This window comes from Delphinapterus leucas, chromosome 20, assembly GCF_059928025.1.
Source record: "Delphinapterus leucas isolate spDelLeu-1000000601 "Yukka" chromosome 20, BTC_Dleu_Yukka2, whole genome shotgun sequence".
Classification (NCBI taxonomy): Eukaryota; Metazoa; Chordata; class Mammalia; order Artiodactyla; family Monodontidae; genus Delphinapterus; species Delphinapterus leucas.
In genome coordinates this window covers 33,232,279-33,250,814 of record NC_143148.1, presented here as the reverse complement: position 1 = coordinate 33,250,814, position 18,536 = coordinate 33,232,279, and the positions used below count along the sequence as shown (strand labels likewise).

Genomic DNA, 18,536 nt, shown 5'->3' with positions numbered 1-18,536 from the left:
AGAAAATGAGTTTTCAGAATTGTTTTTCTACTTTTTGGAATCTTCTGTTTTTCTGAAAGTTTTTTTTAAGCTTTTTTTTTTTTTTTTTTTTTTTGCGTACGCGGGCCTCTCACTGTTGTGGCCTCTCCCATTGCGGAGCACAGGCTCTGGACGCGCAGGCTCAGCGGCCATGGCTCACGGGCGCAGCCGCTCCGCGTCATGTGGGATCTTCCCAGACCGGGGCACGAACCCATGTCCCCTGCATCGGCAGGCGGACTCTCAACCACTGCGCCACCAGGGAAGCCCTTTCTGAAAGTTTTAAAATGATCGCAGTGAACATACAAACATGATATTTGTTACGTGTTATTTCTGACCTCAGCTCAGTGTCCTTTTCAGTTTCCTCTTTTTCTGAAGTCTCCAAACATAGGCCCCACCTTGGGGAGGGCGGCTTCTCTGCGCCTGAGCGGGTTTCTGGGACTAATGGGCAGGGTGGTCCTACATGCAGGTGGCAGGGCTCCGGACGCAGGAAACGGCTAAGACCATGACCTCGGGGGGACCCATACTTCAGAGCCCACCTCTGCCCCCCATTCCCACCACGGCCCCCTCCCAGGGTCACGGGCAGGCGATACCTGAGAGTGAGAAGCCCTGCCGGCCACTTTAGCAGACCCAGGAGGATGGTTAGCTGCTCCAGGCCCAGGAAGCACTGGGTCAGCCTGCAGACAGAGGTCAGTTACCAGAGAGGTTCTGGCAGGGACTCTCCACCCCTCAGCTGCCCCCACGGGCGGGGCCTGGTCACTCACGTGAGCTCCGTCAGCCACAGGGCCTGGCTCAGGCCAGTGGCCAGTCTGGGCACGTGCTCTGGCCTGAAGCTGCACTCGCTCAGCCTGAGGGCAGAGGGCAAGGGACAGAGTTTGGGCGAGGCCTGTTGGGACTGCCAGGACCCACGGGGGAGCCTCCACTGAGTGCAAAGGCCTGGACCAAAGGCCTGAGAAAAGGCCAAAGATGCAACCCCTGCTCTGGGAGCTTCTCTTCTCTTTGGAAAGACCACCTCCCAAGAAGGTGCGAGGAGTCAGTCATTTACTGAGCCCTGACTATAAGGCACGCCCTGGGCCAGCCTCTGGGTGCGCCATGTGAGCACGCAGGAATGCCTGCCTTACATGTAGTATCTCACTGAACCCCAAAAGCATCACCTACAGACGGAGAAAGTGGCCAACCCGAGGACACACAGCTGGTAAGAAGTAGGGACAGATTCGGGTTTCAATCCAAGTCAGCCTGACTCCATACCCCAAACCCATGACCGCTTCCCTAGTCTCCAGTACCACCCTAGTTCAGGCTCCCTCGGGGGCAGGAGGGACTGGGATTCTTGCTGTGGCCCTGCTCTCCCACTGCCTGGCCCCGTGTGGCCGGCAGACAGGCCTCGGGACACTGTCTCACAGACAGACGGGCTGAGAAGAGGGCCCAGCACAGCACCACGGGGCCGCTCCCTCTCACAGGACAGGGGCCACCAGAGGTGTCCAGGAGGGGCTGACATTTGAGCTGGGTCTTAAAGGATTAGGAGAATTTGATCTCAGAAAAGGTAAGGAAGAGAACGTCAGGCTGAGTACGCAGAAGCAGGGAAGCTTCATCAGGCAGTGCGTGTTTGGTGAACAAAGATCCCTTGTGGCTGAATTTGTGCGCACATTTGCTGTGTGTGTGGGTGGGTGGTATGTGGTGTGTATATACTTGGTGTGAGGGTGGTGTGTGTGTGGAGTGGGGTGGGGGGAGTGAGGAGGAATATGGCGGGAGGTGACAGCCAGATCAGACTCTGAGGGAGAAGACCAGGCCAAGGAATTTGGACTTTATCCTGAGGGCAACTGGGAGCCCCCGAAGGGCTTTGAGCAATGGAGTACCACATTCAGATGTGTGTGTTGGGAAGACCCCTCCAGGTGCTGTGGGATAATTGGAGGAGGCCTAGCCAGAGGCAGTGGACCGATTCAGAGGCCACGACCAAAGGTGACGTAAGACATGTAGAGGAACTAACCCAAGGATGAGAGAGACAGACAGAGCTCAAGGCTACCGGGGGGGATAATAATAACAGTAATAATAAACAACTGATATAACACTCAAATAAGCCAGGGCCTTTCCAAGCACTTTATATATATTAACTCATTCAGTCCTCACAATAACCCTAAAGGGTAGGTCTCACTATTATTCCCATTTTACAGATGAGGAATTGAAACACAGAGAGGTTAAGTCACTTGTCCAAGGTCACACAGCTGCTAAGTGGTAGAACTAAGATTTATCCCAAGTGGCTCCAGAGTCTGATCTCTTAACTCAGAAGCCTCCAGACTTATAGTTAGGACGTGGCTAAGGGGCACAAATACCACTCAAAGGCCCAGCCCAGGGGCTGGAGGTAAGGGGAGATTGGGGGCAGATGTGGGGGAGAGGCACCCAGGCAGTAGCTTGAAGCAGGGTGTGTGAAGGAGGAGAGGACCCAGAGAGGAAGGAGGCATGGAGGCCACCACAGGGTCAACCTCCTCTCCCTTGTCCCCCCTTCCCGTCCCCCCAGACCAGAAATTACCTCAGTGTCTTCCTAGCCTCCTCCTGTCGGGAGAAGTGAACCCAGAAGCTCTGCTTGGAGCCCAGGCTGCAGAGAGAGGGGTGTATGGAAGCCGAGGGCCCAGCTTTGCCGGCATCCTTGGGACCCAGGCACCAGGGGGGTGCGGGAGGGAAGGGGGCTGGGTCTTCAGGGGCAAGGGCGGGTGGAAGCCACGGGAGAGACCCTTGACGACCAGAGGAGAGACCCGTGCCGACCCGAGGAGACTCCCACCTCCTTCTTCAAGGACCCCAAACCTGGTGTTCCCTAACCCGTGTCCTCCCTAGGCCCTGTGGCACACGGGCCTCAGAGGATGGAAACTATGATCCCACGTTCAGTGAACCCTGAGACTCAGAGAGGGTGGAGGTTGCCCAAGTCACACAGATGGAGGGCCACTGAGTGTGCGAGGCTTGCTTCCCCACCAACGTGGCACCAACGTCGCCTTACTTCACTGAGGCCTCCCGGATGCGTGGGCAGGAGGGGAGAGTCTCCACCAGGTACAGGACGCTTTCCTGAGAGACACCGTTGTGGCTTAGACTAGAAGAGAAAAGAGGTTCAGGATGGGGGCTGGGGGAAGCACCTCAGTGGAGCCCTGCCCAGCCCCCCTCGTCTCTTCCCTTCCAGCTGTCATCTCCCAGAGGAGCGTCCTCAGTGTCCGAGTGTCCATTCTCCAGGTGGAGACACCGAGGTCCAGAGAGAGGCCAGAGGGGCGCTATCCCCACACGGGGCAGGTCAGGCACCAGACTGGTCTGAGACTGCATGATGATGAGGCCAGGCTGGCAACTCCAGCCCCACAGGGGTCAGGGATGCCCAGAGCACAAAGCCCAGCTGCCTAGCAACGGGTTGTATCCTGGCTCTGGCCGCCAGCCTCCCAGGTCACTGGGGAGACTGAGTGAGGATGACTTCCTAGGGACCCTCCCTGCTGTGGCGACATCCCCAAATCTGTGTACCATAGATTTGGTCAGAGGAGCTTCAGGGATGGGGTGGACAAAGAGCCAGGACAACTGAGACCCAGCAGCTGGTTAGAGATGAACTGTTGCTCCCTACCCGGAGTCAACTTGGATCACCCAGCTTTAGTCACAGCCTCTCCTGGGTGTCTGGTGGGAGCTCTGCCCATAGTGGGCAATGAGGGAAGGAAGAAAGGACCCAAGGTAGGCAGGGGTCAAGGTAAGAATCAGCCCTTTCCCCTCCCTAGCCCTTGTCCTCTGCAGTTCTCTAGGGATGCCTCAAAAGAAGCCCACTAATGTTCTTGGCCCTGGGGAGTCTTCCTCCTTGCTGTCTTTGAAGCTGCTCGACACTTACTTAAGTGAACCGGAGATGGGCACCTGAGGGAGACATTCCAGGAGGCACCTGAGCCCGGCATCACCCAGCAGGTTTGCTGAAAGGCTGCAAGAGGTACGAGGGGGTTGTTGGTGCTCAGATGTGCCTTCTCTTCAGTTACCATCACTGCTACTCTACCCACTCAGCACTGCCATTATCCCCTCCACCACTCTGCACTACTTCTGTTCCAACAGCACCGTCACCACCACCAGCACCATCCCATCACTGCTACTAGGCATCACCACCTCCATCACCACTAGAATTATCACCACCATCCCCCTCACCAGCACCACAGTTAACCAGGCCTCATCTTCCCGTTCAGTATCTGGTGACCACTCCCAGGACTCATGTGCCTCCAGCAGGCTTTCAGGGGTTAGAGAAAAACCAATTCACTTTTACCATGCACTTGGCCTGCATCCGTTGGGAGCCATAATTTTTGAACATGAGTAAATTCAGGAAAAAGAAAGATATTTGGAGGATGTATTTATCCATCAGATTTCTTCTTTTAATTTGAGAATGCAATATCTGAAATTGCACTGGAAGACTTTCTTATTTCCCTTCATTGTAGCATTCTATGGTTTTAGCTACAGTTTCAGAAACAATATAATCAGCATGCCCGGGAATATCTGATTTTTGTCCTGCATCTTTGAACTCATTTTGCCCCTGATTATGACACTTTTTTTTTTTTTTTTTGTGGTACACAGGCCTCTCACTGTTGTGGCCTCTCCCATTGTGGAGCACAGGCTCCGGACGCGCAGGCTCAGCGGCCATGGCACACGGGCCCAGGTGCTCCGCGGCACGTGGGATCCTCCCGGACCGGGACACGAACCCGTGTCCCCTGCATCGGCAGGCGGACTCCCAACCACTGCGCCACCAGGGAAGCCCCTGATTATGACACTTTTAAGCCTTGTTTATTTTGTCTTTTCCTGAGAAATTTTAAAAATGAAAAACTAGTTTGTCTCAGGAAGACACTTAATAATCTTTAAAATAAGCAAAAGTTCCCTCTATAATGAAAAAACAGGAAAACTTAAAGACATCTTGCTTTTTCATCTTTCTTTAAAATACATGATTTTCATCAGCCGTATTCCTCTCCTTGGCCACATCACAACAGGAACTTAAATTGTGTTTTTTCGGGTAGACCGCTCTCTTTACATCCTGCTTGTCCTAAGCTGGACTCCTAACAGTTTTGAGCAAAGACTGCATCGTACTAGTTGTGTGACTTAGGGCAGGTTCTTAAACTCTCTGTACCTCAGTTCTCTCATCTATAAAATGGGGATAATAGTACTTAGGGTTGTTGGAAGGATAAAAAGAATATGTAAAGCACTTAGGACAGTGGAGAAACTACTCAATAGGTATTAGCTTTGTTTCACCTACCCACGCGGGCTGCGCTATTTGGGCACCCAAGACAGGCCACACAGATACCACTTCTCATCCATACGACAGCCCACAAATCCCCACCCTCCAGGGCCCTCCGCGGGCTGAGGCGTTTGTTGCTCTTAACCACCTGCCAGGCCAACCAACGGATCCCTTCTTTCAGGCGCCACCAGCCAGCAGAGCTCCAGTGCCCTGATCAACATGAGGCCAAGGGGCTCCTGTGGCCCTTTGTGAAGGACTCCCCAAATTAGATCAAGGGCATACCCTGAATTAGCTCCACCATGGTGGCAGTGGGGAATGGTAGGGATAAAATGGGGACAGAGAAACCACGTGGACGTGACTGAGTCCCAGGCATCCCATGCCCTGTTAGCTGGTCCTGAGAGGTGCTGAGTGCACACACACACGCATGCACACACACCCCGTCGGTGCCACCCAGGCACACGCTCCCGGGCTCTTCTCCCCACTCCTGCCCGACTTACTCCAGCTGGCTGAGGTCTTCACACTTGCTCAGCAACCAGCAGAGTGGCTCCACATGCTCCTGGCTGAGGCCGCAGCCTGTGAATCTGCTGCAGGAAGGGGTGCAAACTGGGAATGGGGCCACTCAGACCCTCTGCCCTGGCTAGTCCTGGGTGTGGCCTCTGAGTTTCAGCGGGGCCTCACCCAAGCTTGGATTCTCTGGAAACATCCAACATCCACCACTCCCACCTCCCTCCACAGCAGATCCCACCAACATTCTCCCTCTGGGGAGGTGGTTCTCAAAGTGTGGTCCCCGACCACCCCCACCAGCATCCCTTGGGAACTTGGTGAGAGGCATGTTCTGGGAACGCAACCCAAATGCGCTGAATTAAAAGCTCTAGGAACAAGGCTCTCCAGACTGATTCTGATTCAAGGTGAACTACAGCTCTTGGCGGTCACTTTAATGGACAGACATGAGGGTGGAGTGGAGGAGACTAAGGGTGATGTCTGCTCCTGCAGAGGGTTATTGATGCTGGAATCAAAAGTAATAGTAAGTGTCTTTGAGAGGCCTACACCGAGACTACACAATAAGGTAAATGAACAGCTTACGGCCAGCCAGCAACTTAAAAAAAAAAATCTTAAAATAAGAAAGTACCTAAAACCAGTATCTAAAATTTTTATCATTGTTACTCTCCTTCGTGATTTTTTCCATAGTCCTAAATTCCCTATTACCCTACTGTTTACTTCATATTTTTATTTAAAAAAATTTTTTTTTTTTTTGCGGTATGCGGGCCTCTCACTCTTGTGGCCTCTCCCGCTGCAGAGCACAGGCTCCGGACGCGCAGGCTCAGCGGCCATGGCTCATGGGCCCAGCCGCTCTGCGGCATGTGGGATCTTCCCAGACCGGGGCACGAACCCATGTCCCCTGCATCGGCAGGCGGACTCCCAACCACTGCGCCACCAGGGAAGCCCTACTTCATATTTTTAAATCAGCTCATTCTTTTTATTTAATGCATTTATTGGAAAAGGAAACCCTGTATCACTCACTCCAATGGAAAACTGGGATTGCCTGCCCCAAACAGACCATAAGCATAAGGATACAGGAAACAGGAGCAAAATATCATCATTAAATTCAAGCCAGACACTGGCACCTGCTGAGAGCTCTCTCTTTATTTAAAAGGGAGCTTAGCAAATGTTAAGAGGTGTTGTAGACACACTAACACCTAACTGAGGCTTCCTCTTGGCCTTAATCAGAGAATTGAAAAGGGAGGAATTCAATGAAGCTGAAGTACTCTACTATCGGCCCAACCTCCTAAAAATCCTCCCAGCCTGGCCTTTGCCCTGCATTTTGGAAATCACAGACTTGGAAACTATGAAGGTATTCTAGAAGTCACGATAGTGTTGGGTTAAGACAGGAATTGGAAAGTCTACAGCCCAAGACCGCCTGCTTTATAAGACCTGCACACTAAGAATAGTCTTTCCATTTTCAAACAGTTGAGAAAAAAATCAAAAGGAGAGTAACATTTCATGACACACAAACATTACATGAAATTCATGTCTCAGCGTCCATAACTCCAGTTCTACTGGCACACAGACACACGCCTTCGTTTACATATTGTCTGTGTTGCTTTCAAGCTAAAACGGCAGGGTTGAATAGCTGTGATAGAGACCCTATGGCCTGGAAACCCCCAAATATTTACAATCTAACCCTTTACAGAAGAAGTTTGCCTGCCCCTGGGCCAGGAGCGCTATAAGACTCCCTGGATTCAAGTCCCAGCTGTACCCCTTCCTGCTGCATGACCACAGCTGTGAGGCTTATAGGACGTAATCTGCATGAGGCTCTTAGAATGGTGCCCTACAGATGCTCAGCAAACATCAGCTCTTTATTTATTGTTATTTCGCAGCTGAGGAGGCTGAGACGCAGAGAGAAGGGTCTGGCCCAAGGTCACTCGGTGAGCCAGTGGCATCAAATAGCTACCAGAAACATCATCTCTGTACTTAGAGGTTATTCCCTGGCCCCATTATCCTGTGCAATGCTGGCTCCCCTGTCACCAAGGCCACCACAAAGCACTGGTCCAAGAGTCAGCGGTGTGGCGCAGGGGGACACTCGTAACTGTGAGTGCCTCTCGTGCCTTACACATTGCCTCAATTCCTCTTCGCCAACGGCCTGCAATATAGCATCTCCCTTCTCCAGCTGCGGGAGCTGAGGATTGGAAAGGTTAAGGAACTTGCCCAAGGTGCCAGACCCTTGTGTGGTTGGTATTTAAAGCTTTTCCTCAGACCAGGCCCCTGAGCTCTAATCCTGTCTGCTGTGGACTCCTTGTTTGCCCGTGACGGAGCCCAGCCCTCTCAGTCTGTCCTCTGCTCTGGACATCCAGGAGGCAAGTCTGCTCGTCCTCAATCCCCACAGGCTGCTCGGACACGGTTCCGGGGGACTTACCCACAGCACCCACCTTCCTGCTCCTCGCTAGACCTGAAGTGCAGGGTCGCGTGATGCAGGGACCTGGAGCAGACAGCACCTGGGTCAGCCACCCTTGACCACAGCTTCAGCATGCCCCCAGGGGCAGGCCCCCCTCCTCCAGCAGCTGAGTCTCTGATTTGGGTCCCACTATCTCCATCCTAGCCCCTCACATCCAACAGGCTCCAGGCACCACCCTCCTAGGTTCCGGTTGTCCCAGGGCAATGCTCACCTGAGATCCACCTTCTGAACCCGCGGGCACAGGCTGAAGATGTCAGCCAGCAGGAGGGGGCTCCTTGGGGACAGTTCCATCTGGGTCAGCCTGAGTAGGAAAGGGGCGGGGCCCTATGTGAGCAAGTTGGAACCAAGCAAGATCAGTGGGCAAGAAGCCTGGACAGGCTGGAGGTGAATGAAAAGGATGGGGGGCTGGTGGGTCAGCCAGGCATTAAGGAAGGAGACAGGAACTCAAGAGCGAGAAATAGGAGCTTGAGGTCAAGTGGACTGAGGTTTGAGTCCTAGTTCTGCTTACTGGCTGTGTGTCCTTGGATAAGTAGCTTAACCTCTCTGAACCTCAGTTTCCTTATCTGGAAAACAGAACTACTTATACACCTTCCTCTAGGGTGTCATGAGGACTGGATCATATCAAGCCTGGGCACTGCCAGCACGATACCCATGCTTATTGTTATTATTATATTGTTTTTATCCTAAGCACTCGTAGGTGAGTCCTTGCTGTCAAGGAGCGGGAAGCTTTAGGTCCTTAAGAGTTTTTCAAGCTCAGCATTACAGAGATAATTCTTTGGATTTGGGGGCTGTCCTGTAGGAACTTTACCAGCATCCCAGACCTCTACTCACTAGATGCCAGCAGTAGCATGACCTCCCACCCCCTCTGCCATCATGACAACAAAAATGTCTCCATTGCCAAATGTCTCCTGAAGGGCAAAATCACCCTCCAGCTGTGAACCACTGCCTTAGAGAAAGTGAGATGCTTCCATCTTGCCCTTGGATGCATCCTTGGGGTCTCCATTTCCCTCGCTCCATAAACCCTCCATCAGCTTGTCTACACCCCCAAGATCCACCCTGAATCTACCTACTTCCCTCTCTCCCCACCAATTCCCAGCCCTCATCATCTCTTACCCTGGCTGTACAACCCCCTCCCTGCTCTTGCTTCCACGCTTGTCCCAGTTCCTTCTCTACCCAGCAGCCAGACTAAGGTTTTGAAAAGACAAATCGTTCCTCTGCCTTGGGCAAAATCCCAAACTCCTTGCCACAGCTACCAGGCCCTGTGTGACCCGGCCCAGGTTCATTTCTCTACCTTCTCTCCTACAACTCTGCCGGCCACTGTGCTCTGGCCACACTGGCCTTTCTGACTGTTCCTCGAGCCCACTGAGTTCAATCCTGCTTCAGGGCCTCATGCATGCTGTTCCATCTCCTTGGAATGCTGTTCCCTGCTTTTCAAAAGGCTGGCTCCCTCTCTTCCTTCAGGTAGCACCCTAGCGTCCCTCCTCAGAGGCGTTCCCTGACCACCCCTGCCATTGTCTAAATCACCTCCACAATCACTCCTTACCACATTCTCTAGAAAAATACTTTATCACTCTCTGAATTCATCTTATTTGCTTTCACTTTGCTCGTTGACCAGCTCCCTCTACTACATGGTAAGCTCCAGGAAGATAAGGACCTCGTCTTTTTTTTTTCCCTCTCTCAGCTGTGTCTCCAGCACCCCAAGCAGTGCCTGGTCCACAGCAGTGCACAAACAGTATGGACTGAATAATACTGGGTTGGCCAAAAAGTTTGTTTGGGTTTTTCAGTAAGATACTATAGAAAAACTCAAATGAATTTTTTGACCAACCCAATACAAAGCTTAAGCACTGGTGACCATCAGGCCGGCTACCTCATTCCAAAGACAGATGAGGAGTTGGGGGCTGATGCTGTGTGACTTGGGCATAGAGAAGTCCCTCTCTGGTCTGAGGTTCCCTATCTATTCATGTTAGCCCACAACTTCTGTGTCCAAAGGAACCCTTCCTGATCCGTCCTTTCCTGTCAGGGTGGGACCATAGTGGATTCTGTAGTTTGACATGGGCTCTGCCACACTTGCCCACCTCTGGGAAGTCATACATCTCCTCCCTCCCCTCCCAAAAGGACTCAGGGATAAGTGAGATCCTGGATGTGATGTCAGCTGTCTCAGGTGTCCCGGAGATCCTTAGCAGGAGTACTTATATTGCTGTTTTTAATGGTATGATTTAATTTTCTGTTGTATTTTTCCATATCAGCTGTAGCTGCTCTTGCCCCCTGTTGGAAAAATATTTAAAGTAAATCCTTTTTTAAATTCTAACCAGTCTGAGCTGAAATTAGAAAATAGAGTTTTAAATACTTTGGGGATGCTGCTTAAATTCCCCTTTTACAGAATTAGATGGTGACCTTTAAAAACTGGTGTGTGGGGACTTCCCTGGTGGCACAGTGGCTAAGAATCTGCCTGCCAATGCAGGCGACACGGGTTCGAGCCCTGGTCTGGGAAGGTCCCACATGCTGTGGAGCAACTAATCCCGTGCACCACAACTACTGAGCCTGTGCTCTAGAGCCTGCGAGCCACGACTACTGAGCCTGTGCTCTAGAGCCCGCGTGCCACGACTACTGAAGCCCATGTGCCTAGAGCCCGTGCTCCGCAACGAGAGAAGCCACCGCAATGAGAAGCCCGTGCACCCCAATGAAGAGCAGTCCCCGCTTGCCACAACTAGAGAAAGCCCGTGCTCAGCAATGAAGACCCAATGCAGCCAAAAATAAATAAATAAATAAATATATATATATATAAATTACCAAAAAAACCTAACTGGTGTGTGATATATACATGACCTATAACTATAGTCTCTTTATAGGAGTAGGTGACCTTTCTGTGGGTGGAGAGAAGAACGATGGCCCATTTGTCACAGGCCTTCCATTCTTCAAGGTGCTTTTAGAGCAACTGTCTTGTTTGAATCCCAACCCTGGGGGAAGGGTTGAAGAATATTAGTCCCATTTGTCAGATAAGGAAACTGAGGCCTAGAGGGGTCAAATAACTCCCCCCTGAGGTTGACAAGGTATTAGGGAAGAGCTGGAAGCAGACTTGAGCTCCCAGTTGTGCCAGGTAAAATGATGAAACAGCCCAAGAGAAGCGGGGAGGGTGCAGAAGGGGATGGCTTTGCAATGCAAGAGCCTCAGCCCTGCACAGTGAAATGGGGAAACCAGTCTTACTGCAGCAGGCTTAGCTCAGGGAGCCGGGGTAGGTGGTGCAGCAGGGTCTCCAGGCTCTGGTCACTCAGGACCTTGCAGGACAATCTGTGAAACAAAGCATCTGAATGAGGTGGGGAAATCTTGGGAAAAGCTAGATGGGTCCTAAGCCAGGATTGCCCAAAACACCCCCTCTGAACACTGGGGTCCTTGAGTTATCATTGAGGCTGGAGGAAAAGGAAGGTCATATATATGCTTGGAAAATGCTGGGTTAAGCCCCATTAGTTTTCTTTGCTGCAGGACTTCTCAGAGCCTTTAATCTGCCCTTGTGCATTGTGAATTTCTAAAGGGCTATAGTAGACATTTTTCCCCCAAAAGGCATGGACTGGTAGGATTATCATTTTGAGGGCCATGAAGACTGGTACCCTGGAGAACACACCTGTTAAGAAGACAATGCCGCCTTAACCCAAAGTAGTGAACATAATGGTGGCCAGCAAAGGAGAGATGCAGGGTAGCTCGGGTCCCTGACTGCCCATCAAAACCAGACCAACCAGCTGATCACTTGTCTAGATAATTCATCAGAAGCCAGTCCACTTAGGAGAAACTCCTGATATCCATCCTTTGGTCTCTGCTCTGGCTGGAGGACTGGGTCAACCAGAGTCTCTAAGCACCTTGGGGTTTACATACAGCCCTCCCTGCGAGTCTAGAGCCACTTCCTGACCCCCAGAGGCGTTTGGACTGTATTTTCCTTCTGCCTTTCTCCCCTTTTGCTGCCCCTTCTCTCTGTCCCTGTTTCTTTGTTCCCTGCAGGCTGCCCTATCCCCTCACTGGGGCTGCCAGGAGCCTGGCCCATCTCCATCGCATTACTGTCTGGCTGAAGGGGGACCCAGCTTCACCTTGCGGGGAACAGTAAAAGGGGCCACCTATGGCTCTGGAACTGGAAGCGAGGAGCCTCTGCCAGGGCCCAGGCTGTAGGCTCAGCACTACCCGCTCTGTCCCGGGATTGGGCCTGGGGCTCTGAGCACAGGCAGAGCAGAGGCGTTCACTGAGGGGTGGTCTGACCACAAACACCAGTGGCTTTCCACTGGACCCCAAATACACACAGTGCTACGGCCTCTGCTTGGGATCAATGTGGGGTTTACACACGGGTTTTTTTTTTTTTTTTTTTTTTTTTTTAAGCAACAGAAACTTTACCTTTATTTTGGCATTTGGAATGCCAAAATGTACACATCATGTACCATGGTGATGAGTGGTATTAAAAACCAGGGGCAAGTGTGGGGGGAACTCTCTGCACTAGTTTTGCAACTTTTCTGAAAGCAAGCCTTAAACTATTCTAAAATAAATGGTTTATTTGAAAATTCATTGGTTCCACACATCCTGATATTCTAGGAAAGCCACAATATTCTATTATGAGACAAAAGTTCACTGCAAATCTTGTTAAGATCCTGTATCTGTTAACATCAAAACCACCTTCCTCCATATCCATAAGTGTTGGAACATGGAGAGACGTATGGAAGGACACACCCCAGTTGTCAACATGGATAATGAGCTTGTTGCAAGGACCAGAGGGCATTTGAGGCGGGAGCCAGAAAGCAAGAAAAAAAAACCAAAACTGTAGCAAAATGGAAAAACACATATGGGGCGATGGAAAGTGAAACTGCAGAACGCAGCTGGCCTGTGATTTCGAACAGGAAAAAACTTGTATATGCAAATGGAGAAGGTCACCAGGACAAATGACAACACTGAGTTGATGAGGGACGGGGTTATTTAGATGAGGGAGGTTTGTCTTGGGTTTCTTTATTTTAAGGTAATTATTGTAATAAAATTACAACGAGGATGAGGGAAGGAAAGCCTGACCGACCACTTTGCAGATGACAAAGCTGAGGCCTGAGGGGTTAAAGCCATTTGCCCAAAGTTACCCAGCTTGTTGGTGGCTGAGCCAGGACTCCTGATTCTAAGCCCAGTCTCTGGTCACAGACCCAGGCGTTCTGGGGTGAGCTGGTAACCCAGGCTGGGGGATGCCCTGAGGAGGAGCCTTCAGAATGACAGGCTCCAGCCACAGAGGCAGGCCCAGCTGAGTGCCAGGGTGGGGCTCCAGGGGTGGAGGGGGGCAGACTGGGGCTCCCAGGTGCCCTGAGTTGAGCCGATGGGGAGATGAAGCCCTGGGCCCGGCACGGCCTCTCTCAGTGGGAGGGATGAGGTGTCTGAAGCTGGGGCCATTGGGAGGCAAGGAGCCTTCCACCAATGGGTTAGGGAACTCCCATGGCGTAGGGCTACGGGGTCTGGCAGGAAGGGACCAGGAGGGACTCATCTGGTCTCTAACCAGGACACCCCACCCCAGGTCACTGGGCAGGTGCCCACGTTGTGCCCCTGCGGCTGTGTCCTCCATACTTACTTGACTTCCAGAGGCCCCGGGCACTTCTCCAGAGTCTCACAGAGGCGGGAGAGGCTCAAGGGTTCCAGCTGACATTCCCTGAGGCTGAAAAGGGGCAGCGGGCAGGGCGAGGGGGTCAGGGAGGGCTCAGGGTCCCTGTCCAACCCCAAGGGCTCTCCGCTTCTCCCAACAACTCTGCTCCCCAACCTGCAGGCCGCCAGCCCCTGCAGTGCCAACAGGGCACACTCTCCACCCCTTACAGCCCCCAGTCCCCCTACTCCGACAGAAACAGTCAAGGACCCTGAGCGCCCAGCTGCCCTCGTCCAGTCCCAAGTCCTCCCCACTGCCCCTGCCTACATCCAGGCTATCGCTGTCACTCACCTGGGCCACTTGAACATCCCCTGGGTTCCCCCTCTTGCCTCCCTGCAATCCTCCACCCTGCCAGCGTCTTAGCTTTAACAAATACAAATCTGGCCAGCCTCTCCTGTGCTGAAAACCCTCTGTGGCTCCCCATTATCCTTAGGCTAAAAGCAAAACGCCTTTCCCATGTCTTCACTCGCCTCCACTCTCCCTGTGTAAGCTCTAGCCACACAGAAATGCTTCCCCAGAGCCAAGGCTTCACTCCCCTGGGCCTCTGCACGATCTGTCCCACCTGCCTGGGATCCTGTCCACCCCGTCCCCAGAGAACCCTGTTCAGGCCCCAGCTAACGTGTCTCTCTTCTTAGGTGAGGAAATCAAGCCCCAGAGAGGGGAGGGGCCCAGCCAGGGTCTCACAGCCCCTCATGGCAGAGCTGGGAAGTCTTCAGAGAAAACAATGCAGAATCTTCTCTACAGGGAACGCGGGAGCCAGCAGCCCCGTCACCAGCCCTCACACTTCTTCCCCCTTCTCTCAAACTCTCTTTCCCGTCTCCCAACCCCCAGGCTCTCCACTCCCTCACCCCTTACCCCATTGTGGTTACCCCTAAACAAGAAGTGGGTAAGATGGTACCAGAAGCTCCTGGAGATGCGGCGCTGACCAAACCCCAAGAACTGGGCTCCAGCTTGGAACTCTGGCAAAGATCCAGCAGCCGACAGATCCCTAGGAGTGGGGAAATCATTTTGAAAGGAAAGTTCAAAGCATCCACATTGGAAGGCTAGACTCATTAGTCGGGGCTGGAAGGGGCCCTCGGGACAGTCAAGCCCCTCCCTGTACGGATGGGGCAACTGAGACCCGGGGAAGGGACGCCAGAGTGAGGATGCCAGCAGCTTATGCCTGTCCAGGTGGGCAGCACCTGAGCAGGTCGAGGGGAGCTAGGGCAGAGCCCTCCTCTTTCTGACCACTGCTGTAGGTATCATCCACCTATCTGTGCCTCAATTCTTTTGGCTTCAAGAACCCAGAGAGTTCCCAAAAATGGAGACCCTAGCTCGGCAAGCAATACCACCCCGGCTTCAGGCAGCCCACCTGCTACAGCAGTGTTTTTCTCTAACACATTAGCTGGAAATGCACTCTGCCCAGGGGCTCCGCTTTAAGAGCCCTGTGCTTTGGCCCAGGTGAGACCAGGGTGCCGGGCTCCACTAGGGGGCAGCCGGGAACACTGCGGAGAACTAGTTTACCGCAAAGATGTGGAAACTTTTTCAGAGCGCCAACGGTTCTTGGCTTCTCTAACGTGATACTCAGAGTGTGAAAGGGCAGGGATTCATATGAAGTCAGGACGCTGCAAAGTGCTGCAAAGGTCCTCAGTGGCAGAAACACAGCGGCTCCCCTCTACCCTCCCACACATCCGCTCTCCTAACACCTGCTCTGCTGCAGCATCGCCCGTCAGCCCCTCCCTCCCATGTGCTCCCTCTTAGGAAAGATTGAAAGCAACTGATTACCGCAAATTTACATGGGGGCGGGGTTACAGAAGTGATTAATTGCAGCCTGCCAGACCCGGGCTAACAGTCAGCATGGGTCTGGGGGTTGGGGGCACCTATAAGAAATGGGGACCAGAGAGAGAGAGGGGAGGCCCCCCAACCTCAGAGCTTTCCCTCCTTACCTGTCTCTTCCATCACCCCTCAGGATGACGCTTTGGCTCTCAGAGCTGCAGGCAGAGAGGAGGCGGCAGCCTGAGAAAGGGCCAAGGGCCCCCTTCCCAGGCAGCAGCAAGAGACAGACAGGCTGGGTCAAGCAAGACCTGGATGGTGGCCTGTTTTCTCAGCAAATAGGACAATAAATATACATACAAAGCACACCACCGATATGATTTCCTTTGATTCTCACAATAAAATTGTGAGGTAAGGAAGTGGTTTTTTTTTTTTTAACATCTTTATTGGAGTATAATTGCTTTACAATGGTGTGTTAGTTTCTGCTGTATAACAAAGTGAATCAGCTATACATATACATATATCCCCATATCCCCTCCCTCTTGAACCTTCCTCCCACCCTCCCTACCCCACCCCTCTAGGTGGACACAAAGCACGGAGCTGATCTCCCTGTGCTACGTGGCTGCTTCCCACTAGCTATCTATTTTACATTTGGTAGTGTGTATATGTCCATGCCACTCTCTCGCTTCGTCCCAGCTTACCCTTCCCGGTCCCCGTGTCCTCAAGTCCAGTTCTCTACATCTGCGTCTTTATTCCTGTCCTGCCCCTAGGTACTTCAGAACTTTTTTTTTTTAAGATTCCATATATATATATATATATATGTTAGCATATGGTATTTTTCTCTTTCTGACTTACTTCACTCTGTATGACAGTCTCTAGGTCCATCCACCTCATTACAAATAACTGAATTTCGTTTCTTTTTATGGCTGAGTAATATTCCATTGTATATATGTGCCACATCTTCTTTATCCGTTCACCTGTTGATGGACACTTAGGTTGCTTCCATGTCCTGGCTATTGTAAATAGAGCTGCAATGAACCTTGTGGTACATAACTCTTTTTGAATTATGGTTTTCTCAGGGTATATGCCCAGTAGTGGGAATGCTGGGTCGTATGGCAGTTCTATTTGTAGTTTTTTAAGGAACATCCATACTGTTCTCCATAGTGGCTGTATCAATTTACATTCCCACCAACAGTGTAAGAGGGTACCCTCTTCTCCACACCCTCTCCAGCATTTGTTGTTTGTAGATTTTCTAATAATGCCCATTCTGACTGGTGTGAGGTGATACCTCACTGCAGTTTTGATTTGCATTTCTCTAATGATTAGTGATGTTGAGCATCCTTTCATGTGTTTGCTGGCAATCTATATATCTTCTTTGGAGAAATGTCTATTTAGGTCTTCTGCCCATTTTTGGATTGGGTTGTTTGGTTTTTTGATATTGAGCTGCATGAGCTACTTATAAATTTTGGAGATAAATCCTTTGTCAGTTGCTTTGTTTGCAAATATTTTCTCCCATTCTGATCTGAGGGTTGTCTTTCCATCTTGTTTATGGTTTTAAGGAAGTATTCTTACCCCTGCTTCACAGATCAGGAAACTGAGGTATCAAGAGATGCAGTGACGTGCTCAAAGCGGCACAGCAGGGAAGTGGTGAGCCTGTATTTGAACGTGGTCTGTCTGCTACCGTAACACCGGTTCTTGGAAGCAGGGAGGGGAGGAATAGGTGGACTTCACCTGAAACCATGGATGATCTGCTTTGCCTTGGCCAGGGCCGCTTGGCTAGCTGCCTTCCCTTCTACACTCTTATCAGCTCCAGAGACCCCACAATTCAGGTGGGTCCCTGAGAACTCAAGCTCCCACCAGAGAGCTCCCAGTTTCCTTAAAAGTCTCCCAGGACAATCCAGAGAGTAACTACAGGAGAGTCAACGGATTGTGCCCCGCGGTGAATTTGGAGAAATTTGAGTGTCCCTGGAGCTATATTTCACTCATTCATCTATTCATTCATTTCACAGACACTCATTGAATGTTCACTGGACCTGGTATCATACCAGGGCCCTGAGGATGCTATACCGTGAATGGGACAGATGAGGGGCAGAGTGGGGTCCCAGGGATACTCTCACCTGAAGTCCAAGTGCACAAGCCACGGCAGAGTAGAGAAGCACTGGGTCAAACTGAACACAGCATCCAGGGACAAATCGTTCTCACTGAGGCTGGAGAATCAGAGGGATGATGCTGACAGAAGTCACTCAGGACTCAAAAACACCCTCTTTGTGGTCAGAGCACAGGGCAGGGGAGGGCTGTCCCTCCCTGTTCCAGACGATGGAACACACTGAACCCCGGATGGTCAGAGCACCTCTGCCAACTCCCCATTGCACAGATGGGGAAACTGAGGTCCAGAGGGCAGCAAGGTCTTGCCCAAGATTATGAGACATGTTGGTGACAGAGCTGAGATTGGAACTCCAATTTGCATAAAATTTGCCTGCAATGGCAGCGAGGCCTTCCCACCCCCCCTCCCCCCCCTCCGCCCCCTGCAGGCCCCAAACAGGAACAGAAGCAACCTCCTCTGGTCCCAGCTTCCCAACGAAAGGCGGCCTGAGCAGGCAGTGCCCACAGGCCACAGCACTGGTTACAGCGAAAACCATAGCCACTGCCTCCAGAGTTTATGTGTTAACTGACTGGAAACCAGGGGCTCAGAGAAGGTGATGTAATTTGTCCAGGGACACTGGGAACCTGGGGTCTTGACCAGGTTGCTGCGGCCAGGAAGCCTCTCCGTCGGGCCCAGAAGAGCCAGGGAGGAGGGGGGGGGCATGTGAGCTAGGAGCACAGGGAGCTTTAAGGGCCTAGAAACTCTGGCTGGCTGCAGGCAAAGTCTGGGCGTTCACAGCCTCCTTCCAGGGCCTCCCTCCCGTAGTGCACATCTCCCCCATCTCTGCCAGGTGCTCAGGGCTCTCAAATCTCCC

General features: G+C 51.9%; 1 protein-coding gene across 16 annotated transcripts in view; it reads right to left on the bottom strand.

The window, feature by feature from the left end:
• Positions 1-18,536, bottom strand: part of NLRC5 (NLR family CARD domain containing 5) — a 129,943-nt gene that overhangs the window by 23,288 nt on the left and 88,119 nt on the right. For 14 of the 16 annotated variants that reach the window (XM_089903105.1, XM_089903099.1, XM_022555953.2 and 11 more), the window contains 13 exons: positions 17,697-17,786; positions 15,753-15,797; positions 14,726-14,815; positions 13,759-13,842; positions 11,388-11,471; positions 8,395-8,484; positions 8,145-8,207; positions 5,728-5,814; positions 3,857-3,940; positions 3,002-3,091; positions 2,540-2,605; positions 780-863; positions 609-692 (listed from right to left, as the gene is read on the bottom strand). In XM_089903105.1, the coding sequence (XP_089759231.1) occupies positions 609-692; positions 780-863; positions 2,540-2,605; positions 3,002-3,091; positions 3,857-3,940; positions 5,728-5,814; positions 8,145-8,207; positions 8,395-8,484; positions 11,388-11,471; positions 13,759-13,842; positions 14,726-14,815; positions 15,753-15,797; positions 17,697-17,786 (1,041 nt within the window). The remainder of the gene's footprint in view (positions 1-608; positions 693-779; positions 864-2,539; positions 2,606-3,001; positions 3,092-3,856; positions 3,941-5,727; positions 5,815-8,144; positions 8,208-8,394; positions 8,485-11,387; positions 11,472-13,758; positions 13,843-14,725; positions 14,816-15,752; positions 15,798-17,696; positions 17,787-18,536) is intronic. The other 2 variants (XM_089903106.1, XM_089903113.1) reach the window with 1 other exon arrangement.